This window comes from Carcharodon carcharias, chromosome 9 (genome assembly GCF_017639515.1).
Source record: "Carcharodon carcharias isolate sCarCar2 chromosome 9, sCarCar2.pri, whole genome shotgun sequence".
Taxonomy (NCBI): domain Eukaryota; kingdom Metazoa; phylum Chordata; class Chondrichthyes; order Lamniformes; family Lamnidae; genus Carcharodon; species Carcharodon carcharias.
The window spans coordinates 5,306,970-5,330,297 of NC_054475.1; the positions used below are offsets into that span (position 1 = coordinate 5,306,970).

Here is a 23,328-nt window from a genome sequence, read left to right on the forward strand (position 1 = left end):
CCATTGCAGTCTGGCCAACTCCAGCTGACAGGGCACATCCGAGTCGTGGCCCTTGAGTCGCAAGACGCTCAGTCCAAGCAGCCAGGGCTCAGCCCCTTGGCCAGCCGCAGCGTGATTGACAGTTGGCACTCAGACTCTAACACCCCTGAGGCCCATAGGGGGGCAGAGGAGGGATGTCCACACCTTAACACTTCTGCACACTGACCCATGCCAACACGCTACCCGCCCTTCCTGAATGCAACAGGCCACTGAAGCACTTCTGGCACTGCACCTAGGAGCCCCACACCACATCTTGGCTGCTCACCCAGGCTGCCACCTTCCCCCCCATGCCCTCTTTGTGAGTTGCGTTGGCCTCCTCCTCTCATCTCTGGGGACAAGGGTGTCCCTCCTGGCAGCCGCCTCCTCCAGCAGGTTAGCGAGGCGCTCATCGGGAAAGTGGCGGGGGGGTGCCGATCGCTCACCCAACCTGCCCTCCAGCCTGCTGCACTCAACCGCATCATCTGAACGGCGGCCTTCCTGGGCCTTCTTTATACCGGCCGCCATTGGACCCATTGGCTAACAGGTCCCCGCCCCTGCTCGGCCTTCCTGGCCAGTGACGAGCATCAATTGGCCTGCCGGTGTGAAATTGCGGTCAGGGCCCGATCGAGAGCAGTGGTCAATTTTGCAGCCACTCCCAGGCCCACCCAACGAAAGGAAAATTCAGCTCTGTAAAACAAGGTATAACACCTCGCCACTGAAGGAGATATTAGGCCAGATGACTGAAAGCTTGGCCAAAGAGATTTGTTTTAATGAGCGACTTAAAGGAGGTAAAGAGGCGGAGAGGTGTAGGGAGGAAATTCCAGAGCTTGGGGCCTTGGGGACCAAAGGCATGGCCACCAATGGTGAAGCAGGTATGATTGGGAATAAATAAGAGGCCAGAATTAGAGGTGTGCAGATATCTTGGACGATTGGTTACAAAGCGCTGTGAGATGTCACAAGGACGTAATAATGAACGGCATAAAAATGCCGTGTCTTCTCTCCTTTAAAGGGCTTGGGAAAGGCTTTCCTCAGAGATTTCTGCTTGTTCCCTCCTCTCCTGGCTTGCCTCGAGTGTGGAGGGCAGTGCAATACTCATTGCTTAACATCAACTTAGTTAAGCCCGAGGCCTCCAGCTTTAAAATAAAATGTGTATCTTGTGATGTCAATGAGCAGCAGTCAGGAGCAGTGGAAGTAGCAGCTTTTCAAGAGGAAGAAATGAGAACAGGTTTGGCGATATCCGTCACTTCTAGATCAGTCCAAGTGAGGAGGATCACATGGGACTTGTTCAGCCAACGTGTGGCTAAACCCTGGGAAATAAATTCTAGGGAGGGGTTTCCTCGGAAAATATGAGGGGCTTGTTGGACACAAGCTGCCATGAAAGCACTTGTGTAAATAAAATTCCTTTTGTTTGACTAAGAAGCCTCCCACAGGGTGTTACTGCTTCAGAAGCCTCAAATGAGTGGGCCTTCATTACTCAGTGGATGAGGGACGTGGTTTCAAAATCAATTTGCATTTGAACTTAGATATACTGAAACCTCATTAAAAGTGCAGAAGGCAGTTTAAAACACCTTTATCATGCATTCTAGATCAATTCCATCTGAACTGTTGTGACTCACTGATGTCTTATTAATTAATTGCTCCCAGCTTGGCTCTGGATTTCACAAGGCTGCTGTGTCCCAGTGTAACTGCCATGCAGTTTGTCTCTTGTGTGTCTCTTAACAATGGGGGAGGTGATGGTGCAGTGGTATTGTTGCTGGACTAGTATCCCAGAGACCCAGGGTAATTCTTTGGGGACCTGGGTTTGAATCCTGCCATGGCAGGTGGTGGAATTTGAATTGAATAAAAATCTGGAATTAAAAGATGACCATGAAATAATTGCTGATTTGCTGTAAAAGAAAAAAAAAATCTGGTTCACTAATGTCCTTTAGAGAAGGAAATCTGCTGTCCTTACCTGGTCTGGCCTACTTGTGACTCCAGACCCGCAGCAATGTGGTTAACTCTGAACAAGGCCAATTAGGGTTGGGCAATTAATAAATATCAGCCAGCGATGCCTGCATCCCATGAATGAATTAAAAAAAATACAGGTCTATTAATGTTCAATGAAACTCTTTGACAAGTATTTAAGAAATGTACAGTCGCTTGTTAGTATAGAACTTGAATATTGCTGAAAAGAAAGACATTTGCCAAACCTTGTGACCAAGTCTTGTATTTATAACAGCCAGGAAGTTACATACCCCAACCCCTGCATCCGCCGGGCGAGACGAAAAGCTTTGGCAACATGTCTCCCTTTTCTGAAATATTTAAGAAACATATTGCCACTACTATTACACAAGAACATAAGAAGTAGGAACAGGAGTAGACCACTCGCCCCCTCGAGCTTGCTCCGCCATTCAATAAGATCATGGCTGATCACCTTGTGTTTCGAATTCCACATTCCCATCTTACCCCGATAATCTTTGATTCTCTTGCCTAAGAAGAATTTATCTATTTCTGCCTTAAAAATATTCAGTGACCCCGCCTCCCCCACCTTCTGAGGCAGAGTTCCAAAGTCCAACAACCCTCCAAGAGAAAAAAATTCTCCTCATCTCTGTCCTGAAAGGGCGACCCCTAGAGGAAACATCCTTTCCACATCCACCTTGTCAAGGCCGTTCAGGATCTTATATACTTCAATCAAATCACCCCTCACTCTTCTAAACGCCAGTGGAAACAAGCCCAGTCTGTCCAATAAGGCAACCCACTCATTCCAGTATTAATCTAGTAAACCTCCTCTGAACCACCTCCAATGCATTTACACCCTTCCTTAAATAAGGAGATCAAAACTGCACACAGTATTCGAGATGTGGTCTCACCAATGCCCTATATAACTGATTCATAACATCCTTACTCTTACGTTCAATCCCTCTTGTAATAAAGGATAGCATTTCATTACTCTTCTTGTCTTAATACTGCATAAACTGCTGATACTGTAAAGAGAGCAAACACAGCAAATGTACTGAAACTGTTTGAGAGGGTAAGTTAGTGCTTCCTGTTTTAATATGATGTGAAGCACGAGTACCGCAAAAAGATCTTACAATTTTCACAATTATCGGCCATGAGACATGTTTAGGTCCAGAGAGGACAAAGTTGGTTCATACAAGCATACAAATTATGAGCAGGTGTAGATCATTCAGCCCCTCTAGCCTGCTCTGCCATTCAGTAAGATCGTGGCTGATCTGAATGTGGCCTCACCTTTCCTGTCTGGCCCCTTTACCCTTTCACTCCCTTGTTGGTCAAGAATATGCCTACCTCTGCCTTAAAAGTATTCAATGACCCAGTGAACTCTTTGGGAAAAAGGGCTCTACAGACTCACAAGCCTCTGAGAGAAAAAAAATTCTCATCTCCCTCTTAAATGGGAGACCCCTTATTTTCAAACAGTGTCCCCCTGGTTCTGGTCTCATCTCAGCGTCCACTCTGTCAAGCCCCCTCAGGGTCATTCTTCTAAACTCCAGTGAGTACAGACCCAACCTGTCCTCAGGTTTTAGACATTCAGACCTTAGGTGTCAGCTCTGGCTCAGTGGGTATCACTCTTGCCTTCTGACTTGGAGAAGTGTAGAGCCAGGAACATAGCAACAGTTCTGCCATCAGCAGAATGTCCAGGGTGACAGTGCAGCACTGTGTGAGTGTGGCACTGTCAGAGGTGCTGTCCTTTAGATGAGGTCTTAAGCTGAGGCCTTCCCATGTTGGTGTAAAAGATTTTGTGCCATGATTTGAAGAAAGCAGGGGAGGTCTCTCTGCTGTCAAGGCCAATATTTATCTCTTGAGCGACATTCCTAAAAAAGCAAATCATTTGATCATTATCACATTACTATTTGTGGAACCTTGCTGTGCACGAATTGTCTGTCTCATTTGCTACACTTCATTTCTGAAAGCACTTCATTGGCAGTAAAGGGCTTTTGGAAGTCCCAAGGTTTTTATTTATTCTTTTTTAAGGGATGTGGACATCACTGGCAGTGCCCATCCCCAGTTGCCCTTGATTTGAGTGCTTGTTAGGCCATTTCAGAAGGAATTTAAGAGTCAGCTACATTGCTGTGGATCTGGAGTCACACGTAGGTTAGACCAGGTAAGGATGGCGGATTTCCTTCCCTAAAGGGTGTTAGTGAACCAGATGAGTTTTTACGAAAATCAACAGTGGTTTCGTAGTCACCATTACTGAGACTAGCTTTCAGTTCCGAATTTTAATTCTGAGGTTGTGGAAGTTGTTTAAGTGGAAGTCTTACTTTCTTTTGTATAGGTTGGAGGAAACAGTGGAGCCAGGAACATAGCAACAGTTCTGCAATCCAGAGGAGTAAAGCTCTCCTTCCTTCTGGATGAAGGCTCAGCTATACTCAGTGGAATCATACCAGGACTGGACAAACAGGCTGCAATGTAAGTACCTCAGCAACCCCCAAGTTCGAACAACATCTTTTCCTGTCACCTGCCAAAAGGAAATTCCTTTGCATGAACAGCTGATACCGCCTTAAACACAGAATGTAGAATTCCTTAGTATGTAATTAGCTGCTGATCCTTTCCCAATGAGCCTCTAGAGGAAATGCCCAGAACACATGTTGGATCGAATAACTTTTTCGGGTTAAAATCTGCAAATTTTCTCTTATGCAAGGCTATAAGTTTATATAGAAGTAAAAATTAATTGTTAATCATGTGAAAGAGCTGACATAGTCACACTTAACACCCATCCCTATGAGGCACAATTTATTAATCACAAAGCTTTTTATAGTAGTATAGTAATCACCATTTGTTATTCTGATCTTTCGGGTAGTTGGAAAGTGTTACAATTATGAGGTTTATAAGATTATGAGACCGTTCTTTAATTTAAGGTAAAATAAAGGGGAAGTCATGTTCCTTGTTCAGAAGCTTTCCTGACAGCAAGCCTGGGTGGTTTTATTGTTAGAAATTAAAGGGGGTCCAGATTGTCTGACTAGGAAGCATGGGCTTTGAGAGGGGGAAGAATTTCAAAGATATTTCTAAAAACATTCAGACACAGTTAGACTACCAGGGCCAGGGGAGAGAGAGGGCTCATTGGGAATGTGGCTGTAAGTCTCTGGCTCACCAGCCAGGAATGTAGGCGGAAGCGCACAATTGGATTGGAAAGACCAGATCTATGGGATGTTGAAACAAGGCTAGAAAGTTTGCCTAGCTTTAGCTAGAGGGAGAGGTCTCCAGGAAAAATTGTACCCTGAAAGACAGCTGTGGAGTTAAAAGATTCTGGGCTGGGAAAGGAAAAGTTCAGAAGGAAATCCTTGGGAACTAAGAATCACTTTGGACTGACCTTGGGAGAACTGAATGTTTACTGAAAGGCCAGTGTTACGTATACCCGTGCAGAGTGCCTTTTTTGGCTGTGCTAAAATAAAAAGGGGAGGGAGGGTATTCTGTTCTGTGGTTTAAAGTATAACTTGCCTACAATGATAATGTTTAGTCAACACATAAACAAAAATACCTGGCAAAACTCGGCAGGTCTGACAGCATCTGCTGACAGGAACACAGCTAATGTTTTGAGTCCGTATGACTCTTCATCAGAACTGTTTAGTCAATGGTGCTTTGGGTCTTTTGTTACATTCAAGTTCTAAAAGTGAAATCTCGTGCCATTCTTTCAGCTACTAACTGGAAGCTCGAATTTCTTCTTTAAAATTATCGGCCTCCACAGGATCGTGACAGAAGAATATAAATTTCACTCAGCCTTCCCCTGTGCCCGCCCCAAGATGACTGAAAGGCTGTTTACTAAGTTCAATCCTGAAATAAAACCTCATGAAATTTATCTCTGAGCATGGTGCTTTCTCAGTTAGATGTGGCATCAATACAACTATTAGGTATTTCCAGCTGTTATCCGGGATTGAACGTTTTTTTGTGCCCACATGTCTCCGGATCAAAGGCAAAGGAAATGCTAGGCACTCTTTTTTGTGTATACTGTTGCCTCCAGCATAGCTCAGCCTTGTACCCCAACGAGTCATAGGCATCCTTCCTATTACATCATACAGAGAGAGCGTTGCTAAAGTTTTAACCGTGGTGAAATGAAATGGAGAGCCCCGCAATCTCTGCCTTCAGCATCCTAGCTGGGTATCGCAATTGCATTGCAGGATAGACACCCCAGGCCTCTGCTGTGTGTGCACCAAGGGAAACATTCCCTGAATTTGTCCGCGGCTCTCCAGATCGGCCTCCATGTCTTTGGTGGAAGATCTGGAGGAAACTCTGATGAAACAGTGGAAATTCTCTAGGGACTTCCCCCAATTTCTCTGGCGAAACCCCCCATGGGAATTTCAGGTGAGGGACATCATGGTCTTGTTGGACAGCCTCTTTCGCTAAAAACGAGATGCAGGGATGCAGCGCATCTCATGCTCAATGCATTGTGCTAAAAAATGTAATAAATAGGAATCTTTTAAAATATTCACTGATAGGTCTGTAAGGAGTGAAGACTATGTGTTTGTGCCATTGTTCATTGCTCCCAAAGCCATAGCTTCCACCCATAATCCTGGTGAACTTACTTAGCTGAAATCCTAAAGAAAAACATAGGGGTGTTGGAGGTAAATACTTCCAAACATGAAGCTAGAAGGACCTCACATCCAACACATCAAGTACTCTTTGAAAAAAGAAGTGCAGAGCCCTAGACAGAAATGTCCCACCATTGTACATGCAGCAACACAGCTACCTGCCAGCAAGTCATTCTGATGTCAAGTCTTGTTTTTATTAAAGCAGAGGCTGTGTAAATAACAGTTTGGGTTGTGGGGACTGTAAAACAAAAGAGTGCCTGTACACCCAACAAAAACATATAAAAAAAATAACAGGCTTAAGGGAAACCTCCCTGCTGTGGTGGAGACTTTAGCTGCTGCTAGTTCTACAACAGTCATGTGTGCGCAACAGTTATGCTTTTACAGCTCATCGCTCTCTGCGCATGTTATTCACCAGCATTGAGCTTGACTATGCTTTAAGCCACAGCCTGAAATCACAGGAATATCTTGGAATGTTTTTAGCACGTTGCAGGGCTATATATCTAAATAAATGAGCAGAATATAAATCATCATTATAGTTTCAAAGTTTCAAAATAAATTGACGGATAAACATTCCCAATGAGTTCACTGTTGGATTTTGAGCCTGAAATTGCACTCCAGCTATGCTAGACTCAATGAAACTGACAAGTATTCAAACACACAGATACCACAAAGCCGGCTACATATGTTATGCACCAGTTCACATTGGAAGAGCGAACAATGTAGACACCAGGCTAAAGTTGACATCCACTTGTTGTGAAAGTTGCTTTGTGTGTCTAATTAAAACGCCTACCCCACCAGCACAAAATTAAAACTAACCATAACATTTGAGAGATTCTGCTGCAGTATTTTGTTCTCTTGTGTGTTGATGTACAAATTGAAGAAAATATATTTGTAATGAGCAAAATTCCTAGCTTTATGCTATCTGAAAGTAATCATAGCCACATTTATACTGTTGCCTCCAGCATAGTTCAGCTTTGTACCCAAACGAGTCATAGGCATCCTTCATATCACATCATACAGAGAGAGCGTTGCTAAAGTTTTAACCGTGGTGAAATGATATGGAGAGCCTCGCAATCTCTGCCTTCAGCATCCTAGCTGGGTATCGCAATTGCATTGCAGGATAGACACCCCAGGCCTCTACTGTGTGTGCACCAAGGAAAACATTCCCTGAATTTGTCCGTGGCTCTCCAGATCGGCCTCCATGTCTTTGTTGGAAGATCTGGAGGAAACCCTGATGAAACAGTGGAAATTCTCCAGGGACTTCCCCCAATTTCTCTGGCGAAACCCCCCATGGGAATTTCAGGTGAGGGACATCATGGTCTTGTTGAACAGCCTTTTTTTCGTTAAAAACGAGATGCAGGGATGCAGCGCATCTCATGCTCAATGCATTGTGCTAAAAAATGTAATAAATAGGAATCTTTTAAAGTATTCACTGATAGGTCTGTAAGGAGTGAAGACTATGTGTTTGTGCCATTGTTCATTGCTCCCAAAGCCCAGTGGATAGCATCATTCATTCTGTAGCAGCCCAGGCATAGCTCACCCCCAGGTAAGGTCTAATACAGGTGGCAGGGTCGGGAAAATGAAATGCATCCTGCAAGCCTTGAGCATGTTTAGAGACCCCCTGGTTAGGGGGATCCAAGATGCCTGCCACAGTGCAATATTCTCCAGGTGCTCCCACGCCCCCAACTCTCCACCCAACCCCCAACCTCACCATGAAAAACCCAGCAAGTTGATAAACTAGAAAATGAGATAGGAGGCCAGGAGCTTCTCCCCATCCTACCTCACTTGTGTCAGAATGTCCCCTCACGATGACAGGTCTCCTTCCACAAAGGAGTGAGCCAGTTGGGTCCAAGCTCCACTCCAAAGGCTTGAAATCATAATCCAGGCTGATGTTTCAGTGCAATTCCAAAGCCCCATTTCCCTCCTTGCGCTGGACACAAAAGATCCCATTTGACCCTATTTGAAGATGTATTGACCAACATTTCTCCCTCAGGCAATGTCACCAAAACAAATCATCTGCTCATTTTCCCCAGGGCAATTAGAGGTACTTTGTTGAACACGAACTAGCTGCTGTAATTGCTTTTTTAATTCATGGGCTTCATAAATAACTTTGAAAAAACTCAGCAGGTCTGGCAGCATCTGCGGAGAGGAACACAGTTAACATTTCGAGTCCGTTTGACTCTTCAACAGAACTAAGAAACATAGAAACGAGGTGGAATATTAGCTGGCTGAGGGGGGTGGGACAGTTGGAGCTGGATAGAGGGCCAGTGATGGGTGGAGGCAAAGAAGAGATTGCCAAAGATGTCATAGTCAAAAGGATAAAGGGGTGTTGATGGTGGTGATATTAGCTAAGGAATGTGCTAATGGTGACATTAAGGGTAGAAAGCAGAACGAACAAGGTACAGATAGCCCTAGTGGGGGTGGGGTGGGGGGAAGGGATCGAAATAGGCTAAAAGGTAGAGATAAAACAATGGATGGAAATACATTTAAAAATAATGGAAATAGGTGGGAAAAGAAAAATATATATTTAAAAAAATTTTTTAAAGTATAAATTATTGGAAAAGGGGGGATCGAAAATGGGGGGTGGATGGAGGAGAGAGTTCATGATCTAAAGTTGTTGAACTCAGTATTAAGTCCAGAAGGCTGTAAAGTGCCTAGTCGGAAGATGAGGTGCTGTTCCTCCAGTTTGCGTTGAGCTTCACTGGAACAATGCAGCAGGCCAAGGATGGACATGTGGGCGTGAGAGCAGGGTGGAGTGTTGAAATGGCAAGCGACAGGGAGGTCTGGGTAATGCTTGCGGACAGACCGAAGGTGTTCTGCAAAGCAGTCACCCAGTCTGCGTTTGGTCTCTCCAATGTAGAGGAAACCGCATTGGGAGCAACGAATGCAGTAGACTAAATTGAGGGAAGTGCAAGTGAAATGCTGCTTCACTTGAAAGGAGTGTTTGGGCCCTTGGACGGCGAGGAGAGGGGAAGTAAAGGGGCAGGTGTTGCGCCTTCTGCAGTTGCATGGGAAGGTGCCGTGGGAGGGGGTTGAGGTGTGGGGAGTGATGGAGGAGTGGACCAGGGTGTCCCGGTGGGAACGATCCCTGCAGAATGCTGCCGGGGGGGGCGATGAAGGGAAGATGTGTTTGGTGGTGGCATCATGCTAGAGTTGGCAGAAATGGCGGAGGATGATCCTTTGAATGAGGAGGCTGGTGGGGTGATAAGTGAGGACAAGGGGGACCCTATCATGTTTCTGGGAGGGAGGAGAAGGCGTGAGGGCGGATGCGCGGGAGATGGGCCGGCCACGGTTGAGGGCCCTGTCAACGACCGTGGGTGGAAGACATGTCAGAGGAACTGTTTTTGAAGGTAGCATCATCAGAACAGATGCAACGGAGGCGAAGGAACTGAGAGAATGGGATGGAGTCCTTACAGGAAGCGGGGTGTGAGGAGCTGTAGTCGAGGTAGCTGTGGGAGTCGGTAGGCTTGTAATGAATATTGGAGGACAGTCTATCACCAGAGATTGAGACAGAGAGGTCAAGGAAGGGAAGGGAAGTGTCAGAGATGGACCATGTGAAAATGATGGAAGGGTGGAAATTGGAAGCAAAATTAATAAATTTTTCCAGGTCCAGACGAGAGCATGAAGCAGCACCGAAGTAATCATCGATGTACCAGAGAAAGAGTTGTGGGAGGGGGCCGGAGTAGGACTGGAACAAGGAATGTTCCACATACCCCATAAAGAGGCAGCATAACTGGGGCCCATGCGGGTACCCATAGCCACACCTTTTATTTCTATATTTTCTAGTTCTGATGAAGAGTCATTCGGACTCGAAACGTTAACTGTGTCCCTCTCCACAGATGCTGTCAGACCTGCTGATTTTTTCCCAGGTATTTTTGTTTATGTTTCAGATTTCCAGCAACCGCAGTATTTTGCTTGCTTCATAAATATTTTGTTAGTTGTCAAGTGCTCAGCTACATATGAAAAGCGCAGCATAATGGAAATCTTTCTATTGTTTAATCTGAATCGCTCAGTGTGATTACTATCATCTGATGCATTGACAGCTACCCCAACAACCTCCATTTTAGACTTTGGCATGAACCATAGCTCCTGATATTGAGGTGCCAGGTGAGGGCGTTGTAGGGTCAGCCTAACGATACAGCATTCTAGGTTGAAATTATTCAACCCCTTAAGATGCTCCTTAAAACCTACCTCTGCGAGCAAGCTGTTGGTCACCCCTCCTAATATCCCTCTACGTGGCCCGGTGTCAAATTTTGCTTGGTAACACTCCTCTGAGGTACCGAGGGAAGTTTTACTGGGTCAAAGACACTAAATAAATGCAAATTGTTGTTGTTGTGGGCAACACGTAATCATTGTTTTCCTTGCTTGTGTTTAAAATGGACGTAATGCACTGAATTTTAAGTTTACAAACATTGTGTGTCTTATTCTCTCCAGTATAGCTACCTCTGAAAAAGGATATGTTACCATTAGTCTGAGCGTGAGCATGGCCACTGGCCATTCCTCAATGCCAGCGAAGGAGTCCAGCATTGGAATCTTGGCAGCTGCGGTGTCCAAGTGAGTGACAAGGAGCTAAATCACTTCATCTCTTTCAATAGCTTTACCACAATGTATATTTTTTCTGTATGCGTGCAAGGGTCACACCATTCTGATGGTATCTCTCCTTTTAATGTATGTTTTTTTCCTCCCCGTCTAATCTTTTTTCGATCATCCTCAGTTCCCTGCCAATATGTACATTTTTCATAGTGTATTGGGCAGAAAGTGATACATGATGTTTTAAGTGAAGAGATTTTATCAAGTTTGAAGGCATTCTATTATCTGTAACGATTTATTTTTGGTCTCTGTACAGCCTGCTTGAAGGATGCTTGGATCTTAGTGACATTGCTTAACTCTGCCCCTACCTCACAACCAAGAAACCTAATGCCTGCTTTGGTCACTTCTAGACTTGATTTCTCCAACGTCCAATTCACCAGCTTCCCAGCTTCCGGCTTCCATCTTCCACAAAACTCATACCTGTCCAGAACTCGGCCGTCTGCATTCTCACTCACGCTAAGTCCCGCTCACTCCCTGCCCTGTTTCTCCTGTTCCAAAACTGGTTCCCTGTCCCTGAATGCATCGAGTTCACCCTCAGCTACAAATAACTCAATGACCTGACCCCATCCTACCTCCAATACCTTTTCCATGCTTAACATCCTATCTCATGGCCTCCGGTCCTCCAACTCTGCCCTCCTGTACATGCTGTCCAAGGCGCTAACCATGACAGAAACTTCAGCTATCTCAGCCCCACTTTCTGGGACAGTCTCCCTGAACCCATCTGCCCCTCTGCCTTTAAAAACCTCCTGAAAATCCATCTCTTTATAGACAAACAACAGTCATCACTCTGACCCCCTCCAGAAAGGGTCGGTTTCAATTTTTCTTCCTCTGTGAAGCGCTTTGGGTTGTTAATTATAGTTTTATAAGTGCAAGCTCTTCTGTTGCCCTTGGTCCTCTGTCACGTCTCCTTTCTAACCAAGATGTGCGCAGGATAGCCCTGAGCTGGGCCTCTCACTCTCAACAATTTTTCCTCCATTCTTGTGAGGCAGTACTGCTCTCAGTCACACTCTCCATTGAAACTATTTTGCTGGGATGGGAAACTCACCATCAGAACATTAATTACAGATTAAGAAAATGCCTTTTTAGGTGTCTATTACTTCCTCTGATATCAGTATCAAAATGGTTAGAGAATTAAATCTAAATGCACCATATGTGTGACGCCCTTTTATCTGTAATAGGTTGACAGTGGAATCTCATCCTAATGTACATTGTACAGTAAGCACCTTGTTTACACTGAGATTTGTGTTCGGGATGCAGAAAGGCTTTGCTTCTGTTTGTCGGATAGAACAAGAAAGAGTAGGAAAACTGACAGTAGGAACAATTTGTGTTTCTCCAAAGTTTGTGATATGGCAAGCAATCAAGACACGAGTGGAGATGTTTTCAAGCTGTGCAGTCCTGCCTCCTTAACAAAGACACTTGTTTCCATGTCTGAACATTCTGTGTGTGCCATTTTCCCTCTTTTGTGTGTCAGCTGTGGCTCAGTTAGTAGCTCCCTTGCTTCTGACTCAGAAGGTTTTGGCTGCAAGGCCCAGTCCAGGATCTGAGTCCAAAGTCAAGCACAGTACAGCTGGAGTGCTGCACTGCCAGAGGCATGAGATGTCAAATGGAGGCCTTGCCTGTACTCTCGGGTGGATCTAAAAGCTCCTGTGACACTGTTTCGCAGAAGAGCTACCCCCAGTGTCCTGGCCAATATTTATCCTTCAATCACCATCACAAAAACAGATGATCGGTCATTACCACATTGCTGTTTGTGTGAGCTTGTTGTGTGTAAATCAGTTGTCACAATTCCTACATTACAATAGTGACTACACTTCTCAAGCACTTCACTGGATGTAAAACACTCTGGGGCGTCCAGTAACTGTGATTGCGCTATATAAATGTAAGTCTTTTTTTCTTCTGCATACATTCCAGCAATGTTTCAGATGCACACAAAAGCCATTGACCCTAGCTGCCCCCTCCACCCCACCCCTCTGCCCCCACTTTCCTGGGTAAATCCATCCCATATCACTAGCTGTGAAACCGTTTGCAAGTGAAATTGTAAATATTCTCTCTTACCCAGAGAGCAGTGGAGGCAGGGTCATTGAATATTTAGATATATCCTTGACTAACAAGGGGGATGGGGTCAAATGATACCTACTTGATTGGCGCCACATCCACAAGCATTCACTCCCTCCACCACCGACACACACAGTAGCAGCAGTGTGTGTACCATCTGCAAGATGCACTGTAGGAACTCACCAAGCCTCCTCCGACCGCACCTTCCAAACCCACAACCACTACCATCTAGAAGGACAAGGGCAGCTGTCAGGTGAGGACAACATCACCTGGAAGTTCCCCTCCAAGTTAGTCACCATCCCGACTTGGAAATATATCCTGCACTGACTCTGGGTCAAAATCCTGGAACTCCCTTCCTAGCAGCACTGTGGGTGTACCTACACCACACGGACCTCAGCGGCGGCTCAAGAAGACAGCTCACCACCACCTCCTCAGGGGCAACTAGGGGTGGGCAAGAAGTGCCGGCCCAGCCAACGAAGGAATAAGAAAAAATATCCGAGGCAGGCAGGAGTGTGGGGTTGAGGCCACAGTCCGGTCAGCCATGATCTTGTGGAATAGCAGAGCAGGCTCGAGGGGCCAAACGGCCTCCTCCTGCTCCTAATTTGCATGTTCGTATTAATGGCTAGGATTTTTATGTCGGCGTGCGGGGGAGGGTCAAGCACGCGGAATGGTAGGTGACGTGGGGCGTGTGTCCCGACATCACCGTGTGCCATTCAGATCTTCCGTTCAGTGAGCGTGCACCGGAAGCGGTTGTGCACCCGCCGAACTGTCAAAGGCCTGTCAAGGCCATTAAAAAAAACCAAATTGAGCTAATTATCAGTGTTGTCCATTCAACCTTAAGGTTGACGGAGGGTGTGGGGGTTGGGGGGTTGGGTGGGGGGGTGCAGGTGAAGGGCCTAAGCGGCCTTCGCATTTTTCAAGAAACCTCATCCACGGGAGGTTTCTTGAAGGCTTTATTAAATACTTCAGTGTTTCTGTCGCAGTTCATAAACGTGTCCCAGTTCGTGTGACACTGTCACATGAGGGGATGTGTCTGAATAATCTGGATGGAATTTTATTTGAAACCTTCGATCTGAATTTAATCTCCCCCGAGGCAGCTCCGTGCCTCTCAGCGAGATTCCTGGGCCATTCTGTGCGGGCGAAAGATCGCAAGCCCCGACTCTCCCTCCCCCCCACCCCCCCACCACCACCACCGCCCGCAGAGGCAGCGCCGAGAGCGCTATCGGCCGTGCGTCACGCTGGGAGGGCCTTAATCGGCCCGCCCGCGTAAAATGGCGGCGCGGAGCCGAACACGGGCGAAGATAGCCTCCGCGCCCTCTACTAACCGGCCCGCCCGACAGGCGAGAAAATCCTGCCCGATGTCTGAAACGATCCGCTCCGCTTGTTGTTGTGCTCCCTGCAGCATCGAAAATAACCGGATGTTTGCAATTCAACGAGGGGGGGGAAATACCACAAGGAAAAAAAAAATCAAAGCGTGGAGAGGAAGTGGAAGGCCAGCTGTGGAATGACAGGCATGATTAGCATGTCACTGGCCCCTGGCTGCCTTCTTGCAAAAAAAACATTTAGCTCGAAATTCCACTGCTCTTACAGAGCCTGCTTCACGGTGCAGTGAAAGACAGGGATTAATAAACAAAGCTAAGCACCGAAGCCCTGATTTTCACTCAGGTTGGGGTGAGGCCACTGGGGGGGGTGGGGGGGGAAGATGAGTGGCAAACTGTCCACCCGTCCCACGCAGCACGGGGGGGGTGGGGTCGGTCGGTCGGTTAAGGGCCTGGGCTTTAACTACACGCTTGTGCTGAGTCTCTCGCTCCTGATGGGGAGCTCCAGCAGGAGGTGGAGGGCCAGGAACAGGAGGTTGGGCAGTGGGAGGTCGGATGAGGTGGGCAAGTCGGGAGGGCATCACGTTGGGGGCTAGAGCAGCTGGGAACACGAGGAAGCTTGGGCAGGGGAATCCCCGAGGGTTCCTTGTGGGACCCGGGATGGGGGGGGCGCGGAACTCTCCCGGCCCACGTGGAAATCGGGGAATCGTTTTTAAGTGACTTCTTTTCTGGGCCCCTTCCCTGTCCTGGATCACTGGCGGGGAAGACACACAGGCCTCCCCTCTCAGACCTGAGATGACAGTTCTCTCACAGCCCGAACAGCATATTTAAAGCAAGACTTCCCGCGCCACTGGGAGCCACACACACCTGCTTAAAAAAAACAGGAGGTTAAAATCACATCCCAATGGGGTTAAGTCACTACCACAATTTGCTTGCTCGCCTGGGATAAAATCGGGCCTTCTGAGTTCCACTAAATGTGAGCGTCCTGAGTTAGTGTTATAGGCTCAGGTACCTGCTTCAGGTGTAAGCGAACTGGAGCGTGGTGAATGGGCTCCAGCACTGGCCTGGAACATCCCAGAAGTCCTTCCCCACGTTTTTCCTGAACAGCCTGGAAATGGAGCCGGTTATTGTTGCCTTTGGGCGGGTTGGAATGGAGGCGCGCACCACCATCAGCCAGTGTCACTTTTTCTGCCTGCTTCAAGGTGTACCCACGGTGGCCCCACTGACTCCACATGCCTCCAGCTTAGCAGTGAAGCTCGCCCATGTTCTATCATCTGGGGAGCAGGCTGGGCTCTCTGTTTCTCTGCACCGTGTGTAGAAAATCGCAGCTTTCATATTCTGTATCATCTGCTGCTTCCAGCTGGACTCATCACTGCTTTGAAACTACAAAAGCCAAATTTGGCTCCCAAACACCATTCACAAAGCCAGGGTATTGAATGGGGAATGAAGTCATTCATCTTTGAGCCTTTTTGTCTGCTATTCAGCTACTTCAGCAGTCTCGGCATTCTTATACTGCAACAGAAGCATTACCTGCCCTTTCTTCAATCATTGCACAATTGTGGGTGGTAATATAAAGAAGTAATTGGCACCTTTTACATACTCATTAACCTATTTACAAAACAAATACAAAAAGCAATTTATCACGAAAGCAGTACTGCAAACCACCCATCATATGAAGAGCAAAAAGAAATACTTGCATTTATATAATGCCCTTCACAATTACAGAACATCCCGAAGTACTCCACAGCAAATAAAATACTTTGAAACATAGCCACTGTAGCAATGTAGGAAACACAGCTGCCAATTTGCTCACAGCAAGCTCCCCACAGAGAGCAATGTGATAATTACCATATCTTCTGTTTCTGTAGTGTTCATTGGGGGCTAAACATTGACCAGGACAACAGGAAGAACTCTCCTACTCTTCTTCAAAATAGTGCCATGGGATCTTTTGCATCTAGGGGCTCTGGTTTAACACCTCATCCAAAAGAAAGCCCTCTGACAGTGCAGCATTCCCTCCATACTGCACCACAATGTCAACCTTGACTTTCAAACTTAAGTCCTGGAATGGGCTTTAAACCTACAACCATCTGGTGCAGAGGCAAGAGTGCTCTCACTGAACCCTGGCTGACACATATAGCTTAAACTCCAGCAAGTCTATAAAATGCATATAGCTAACCTAAGATTTTATTGTACCAATTCTTCACGACTTTGATAGACTAGAATGAATCGCGTAATAATACAATTAGTGGTAAATGTAGATCCATTTGGATACCTCCCCCATTGATTTAAAAAAAAAACACAGACAAGTGAAGCCCATTACCTTCTGCATTGTCAGAATTACAAGGCTAAAGATTTCTAGCCTTTGAGAAATTTCTCAGAAGGAGAGACTTCACAAGCATATGTAAAGGTGCTTTGTAATACTGGAAACTATTTCTCTTTATCTCCAGATTGGAAAATAACCCAATGCCCAGAATGCTTGGTCAAGGACCAGAGCGTGGACTGCTTGAACACCTGAGTCCTCAGGTATGATTGTGTCTGTAGGAAACATTGATCAGGTGTACGATGGAAGGACAACTTCTTCCTGCTTCAAACAGGAGCATTCCTGTATTACACTTTTTAGACAGACAGTGATTTAAATACAGCTTTAGAGTGGCTGCATTTTTAAGATGTGTTTTTTGCCTTTGTGGGAGAAAAGCAATACATAAGACTGTTAACTACAGCAGACAGTATAATTAGCCTATGTTTGCTAATGGGAGTGGGATTGGTAGAACCATTGAAGTTGATCACCATTTGGCTTGAAGCTATGAGATGATGAAAGCCAATAATTAATTCTCATGGTTGAAGTGTCACTAAACTTCCACTCTCATCCAAATTCAGCTGTCTTACCTCGGGCATCACCACATGGGAGACACATATGTTGTGCATTAGGTTTCTCAGAATGCCTAGCCTGCACTTTGATCTACTGAAAGGTTGGGTTGAGGTAGGTGGATTGAAACAATGCATTTGTGGATTATAAATATCAACGTTGACAAGTTGACCCTAATGGCCTGTTTCTGTGCTATGTATTCTATGTAATTCTACGGATGGGTTTTTCCTGTCTCTCCACTTCCTGCTTTGATTGCCAGTGTTGTGCAACTCCTACAACACCGAAGAAGCTGGACACCGTCCAGGAGAAAGCAGTCCACTTGATCGGCACCACATCCACAAACATTCACTCCCTCCACCACTGTCGCACAGTAGCAGCAGTGTGTACCGTCTACAGGATGCACTACAGGAACTCACCAAGGCTCCTTGGACAGCACCTTCCAAACCCACAACCACTACCACCTAGAAGGACAAGGGCAGCAGATAAATGGGAACAACACCACCTGGAAGTTCCCCTCCAAGTCACTCACCATCCTGACTTGGAAATATATCGCCATTCCTTCACTGTCGCCAGGTCAAAATCATGAAACTCCCTTCCTAACAGCACTGTGGGTGTACCTACACCACATGGACTGCAGCAGTTCAAGAAGGCAGCTCACCACCACCTTCTCAAGGGTAGCTAGGGATGGGCAATAAAATGATGGCCCAGCCAATGAAGCCCACATGCCGTGAATGAATTTTAAAAAACTACTTTAAGGCAGCAGAACAAATCTGCGATAATATTGCCCATATAACATTTCATTTGAGATTCAGTCAAAATATTTTTGACCCTATATTGTTTTTATACAGTTGAATTATTGTGAAAATCAAATATCATAACATTAGTTACTTCTATGTCTTTAGTTTTTTTGTAAATGCTTAATCAGTAAATAAACTTGATTGTTAATTTTAGCCTGAATAATATCATGGTATCCATTGTGTTTTGATATGGAAAGGTGAATGCAATGGACAGCCCCTTAGTTTCCAATGCAGGATGCCATGGTAACAAGATAGCCATTAGATCTGTGTTCTTTCTTCTTTCATGGAATGTGGGCATCACTGGCAAAATCAGCATTTGCTGCCCATTTCTAATTGCCCTTGAGCTGAGTGTCTTGCTAGGCCATTTCAGAGGGCATTTAAGAGTCAGTCACATTGCTGTGTGGCCAGACTGGGCGTTAATGAATCAGATGGGTTTTTATGACAATCAATGAGAGTTTGGTGGTCACACAGTACTGAGAGAAGCTTTTAATTCCAGGTTTAATGATTGAATTTAAATTCCACCAGCTGCCATGGGTGGGATTTGAACACATGTCTCCAGAGCATTCTGGGTTACTAGTCCAGTGACATAGCCATTATGCCACCGTCTCCCCTGTCCTTTTCATGGAGTCACTGTGGTGCATCCGCCCGGCTGTGGATTACATGCTTGGCACATTTAGTGAGAAGGCCACACCGCAGCTAAGAAACACACAGGCAGAGAGGGAATGGGTGACCGCCAGACTATCTAAGAGAAACAGGCAGGTAGTGCAGGAATCCCCTGAGGCTATCTCACTCTCTAACCATTTTACCGTTTTGGATGCTGGTAAGCAAGATGGTACCTCAGAGAACTGTGGCAAGAGGCAAGTCTGTGGCACCACAGGTAGTTCAGCTGCACAGGAGGGGAGGAGGAAAATGGAAATGCTATAGCGGTAGGGGATTCCATAGTTAGGGGAGCAGACAGGCGTTTCTGCAGCCGTAGACATGATCCCAGGATGGTATGTTGCCTCCCTCATGCCAGGGTCAAGGATGTCACAGAGTGGCTGCAGGACATTCTTTTGGGGGAGGGTGAACAGCCAGAGGTCGTGGTCCACATTGGGACTCTAGTGACATGGGTAGGAAAAGGGATGAGGTCCTGAAAGCAGATTTTAAGGAGTTAGGAAGGGAATTAAAAATCAGGACCTCCAGAGCAGTCATTTCAGGGTTACTCCTAGTGCCATGTGCTAGCGAGCATCAGAATAGGAAGATCGAGCAGTTCAACATGTGGCTGAAGAAATGGAGCAGGAGGAAGGGCTTTAGATATCTGAGGCATTGGGATCGGTTCTGGGGCAGGCAGGACCTGTACAAAAAGGATGGGCTACACCTTAACAGGACTGGGGCTAACGGCCTCACGGGTAGGTTTGCCATTGGTGTTGGGGAGCGTTTAAACTAGCATGGCCGGGGGGGTGGGAACCTGAGGGGAAATTCAGAGTGGAGAGGAGAGGAACTGGCAGTGGGAAGTTAGGAAGTATTAACTGATAAGGAGGATATATTGGAGAGTATTATCAAGGTGGATAGAATACTTGGAGACTTTGATAGAATTAGAGTAGGCAACAGTAAGTCATTAAGTGGGGTCAGAGTAAGGGGATAAATAAAAAAGCATAAATAAGGCTTAATGTGCATGTCTGTGAATGCATGGAGTGTAGTTAATAAGATTGGTGAACTACAGGCACAGGTTGACAAATGGAAATATGATATTATTGCTATAAACGAGACCTGGCTCAAAGAAGGGCTGGACTGGGCGTTAAATTTTCCTGGGTGCAAGTTGTTTGGGAGAGACAGGAAATGAGGAAAAGGAGTGGGGAGTGGCAGTATTGATTAAAGATGACATTACAGTACTGGAGAGAGGATGTTTCAGAGGGGTCAAGGACCGAATCTCTCTGGCTAGAGGTAAGTGAAAAAAGTGCAATAACATTGATGGAGGTGTAGTATATGGATCACCAACTAGTAGAAGGGATAGAGAGAAACAAATTTGCAAAGAAATTACAGAGAGGTGCAAGAATTATAAATTATAATGGGACTTCAATTATCCAAATATAGACTGGGATAGGAATAGTGCAAAGGGACAAGAGGGGCGGGAATCCCTGGAATGTGTTCAAGGTAATTTTCTGCAGCAGTCTGTTTCCGGTCCAATGCTGTTGGATCTGGTTCTGGGGAATGAGTTGGCCCAAGTGGATCAAGTATCAATGGGAGAGCATTTATTGGAACAGTGACCATTGTATGATAAGGTTTAAGTTTGGCCATAGTACAAGGAACAATCCAGAGCAGGGAGAATTAATCAGAGGGAAGCCTATTCTTATGGGATGAGAATGCAATGTGAGTTGGAATCAAATGTTGGCAGAAATGATGGTGCTTGAACATTGGGCCATCTTCAAATAAAAAGAATTGCAGGCAATGTCAAAGTATATTCCCTCGAAGGGGAAAGGTAGGACAAATAAATCCAGAGTGCTCTGGATGGCAAAAGAGCTAGCAGAAAAGATGAAAAGGAAGAAGTAGGAAGAAGGGGGAGGCGATGGTTTACTGGGGGAGGCGATGGTGTAGTGGTACTGTCACTGGACCAGAAACCTGGGAGTAATGGCCTGGGGACTTGGGTTCAAATCCCAGATGGTGGAATGCAAATCTAATAAAAACCTGGAATTAAACTCTAATAATGACTGTGAAACCATTGCCAATTGGTATAAAAGCCCATCTGGTTCACTAATGCCCTTTAGGGAAGGAAATCTGCTGTCCTTACCTGGTCTGGCCTACATGTGACCCCAGACCCATGGCAATGTGGTTAACTCTTAAATACCCCCAAACAAGGGCAATTAGAGAGGGGCAATAAATACTGGCCTAGCCAGTGATGCCCACATCCCATGAACAAATGTGAAAAAACAGATGTCAGGTAGAAAATACAATGGGGAATCAGAGGGGCATAGACAGGGTACATGGAAACTGTTCCCACTCAAGGGAGCGTCAAGAACTAGAGGGCATAGATTCAAAATAATTGCCAAAAGGTGTAAGAGTGATGTGAGGAAAAATGTTCTCACCCAGAGGGTGGTTGGAGTCTGGAACAAGACTTCCTGAGAGGGTGGTGGAGGCAGCTTCAATCGAGGTTTCAAAAGGGAATTGGATTGCTACCTGAAAAGAGAGAATGTGTAGGGTTACGGGGATAAGGCAAGGGAGTGGGACTAGGTAGAATGTGCTTTCAGATACCCAGTGCAGACGTGATGGGCTGAATGGCCTCCTTCTGTACTGTAAAGATTCTGCTTTCAATTCAGGCAGACTTGAAAGGGGAAAAATGAAAGCGAAAGGAAGAAAATGAATTCAAATCTTGCTTAAACAGATGTCATGGTCACAGAATTTCTTCTAATCTCATGCCACAATTTAGGAACTCAGAGAAGCAGCATAAACAACTATTTATGGCAATTTTTTTCAAATCTTAATTTGATTTTCCATCGAACATGTTAGGAACTTCAAAAAAATAAGGCACGGAAGTTCCATATTTTCCAAGAAAAGGTTTTTTTTTGTCCTTCCATTTATTTAATCTTTGCATTGACTTGGCTCTCAGCACCAATAGCTCTTGTAGTTTATTCCTGTTGTATAAGATCAGAGTTATGGAGTTTTCCATCTGAAGCACAGATCCATTTTCTGTCAAAACTCTCTCCTCCGTCCTCACCCCTTTTTTATCCCCTTTTTTGATATTTTTATTTTTCATCCACTTATTTTTATTCTTATCTATTTTCATTTTTGTTCATTGTTTTATCCCCACCTTTTATCCCATTTTCAATCTTTTTTTCCCACCGCCAACCCCACAGGGACCATCTGTCACTTGTTCATGTCGTTCTTTCCAGAGAGCTTACCCTTGTCCTGCCATTACCACATTCTGCTTTCTGACCTTAATGCCACCATCAGCACCTCCTTTAGTCAGTACCACTACCATTAACACCTCCCTTGTCTTAGAGTTCATGACATATTTGTCAATCTCTCCTTTGTTCCCACCTATCGCTGGCCTTCTATCCAGCTCCACTTGCCCCACTCCCCCTCCCTAAAACGGTATAAATTTCATCACATTTTCACTTCTCTTTAGCTCTGAGAAGAGTCGTACGGACTCGAAACGTTAACTCTGTTTTTCTCTCTCCACGCCGATGCTGTCAGGACCTGCTGAGCTTTTCCAGCATTTTCTGTTTTTGTTTCTGTCAAAACTTGGTTTCTTGAAAAATGCAACTGCGTTAGGAATCAGCTAATTTGAATCAGAATAAAATGAACATCAGAATCAAAGCAACAAGTTGAAAATGAGTTCAGTGAAAGCCTCAGGATTAAGCTGCTGGATATTCTTGCTATTGGTCTTATCTGTACCAGAAACCCAGATGTTGCAACTTTCTAAAAAAACAAAAATGCTGCATTCCTTTTGAGATTACGCTCCAAATGCTTATGGATGTTTTTCAAACTGGCTTACATCCAGATTGGAAACATTGTTTTCCTTGAACTGCAATCTCCACATTTTAATATTCTAAATTGTTTACATGTTTCTCTCTGCTCAGTTCACTGCTGGACACCAAGGTGGAGAATTTTCCTCCCGTTGGAGCGGGGTGGGGTGGGGGGGGTGGTGTTGTGCAGGGGTGGGCCCCAATCAGGTCCGCACCGCCGATTTACGTGGACCGGCCAATTAAGGCGGTCCCAGCGTGACACGCGCCCAGGAGCGCCGAGCGCTCCCTGTCAGTCCCTGAGTCGGGGCCTGCGCTCTTTCAGACATGCGCCAGAAAGAGCACGGAAATCTCCCCGAGGCCACAGACGTGCCTCAAGGAGATTAGTTTACGTTTTTCAAAAGCTGAATAAAGAAAAGAAAATATTTTAAGACGTGTCCCCTCATGTGACAGTGTCACGTGAGCTGGGACATGTCAATGAATTTTTTTTTTTAATTCCAGGTTTGATAAACACTTCGTGAAACCTCATCCTGCCCGTGGATGAGGCTCTGTAAGAAATGCGAAGGCCGCCTGGGCTCTTCACCACCACCCCCCCCACCGCCCCCACCAACCATAAGGTTGGACAGGCAGCTCGGTTCATTGGTTTAATTAGTTTATAAATGGCCTTACTAGGCCTCTGACAGCTCGGTGGGAACACAGCCGAGTCGGCTGTGCACTCGCCAA

At 45.7% G+C, this 23,328-nt stretch overlaps 1 protein-coding gene across 2 annotated transcripts in view; it reads left to right on the top strand.

The window, feature by feature from the left end:
• LOC121282287 (N-fatty-acyl-amino acid synthase/hydrolase PM20D1-like) overlaps window positions 1–23,328 on the top strand; it is a 117,209-nt gene that overhangs the window by 36,240 nt on the left and 57,641 nt on the right. For both annotated transcript variants that reach the window (XM_041195932.1, XM_041195931.1), the window contains exons 4-6: window positions 4,289–4,422; window positions 10,974–11,093; window positions 16,951–17,026. In XM_041195932.1, the coding sequence (XP_041051866.1) occupies window positions 4,289–4,422; window positions 10,974–11,093; window positions 16,951–17,026 (330 nt within the window). The remainder of the gene's footprint in view (window positions 1–4,288; window positions 4,423–10,973; window positions 11,094–16,950; window positions 17,027–23,328) is intronic.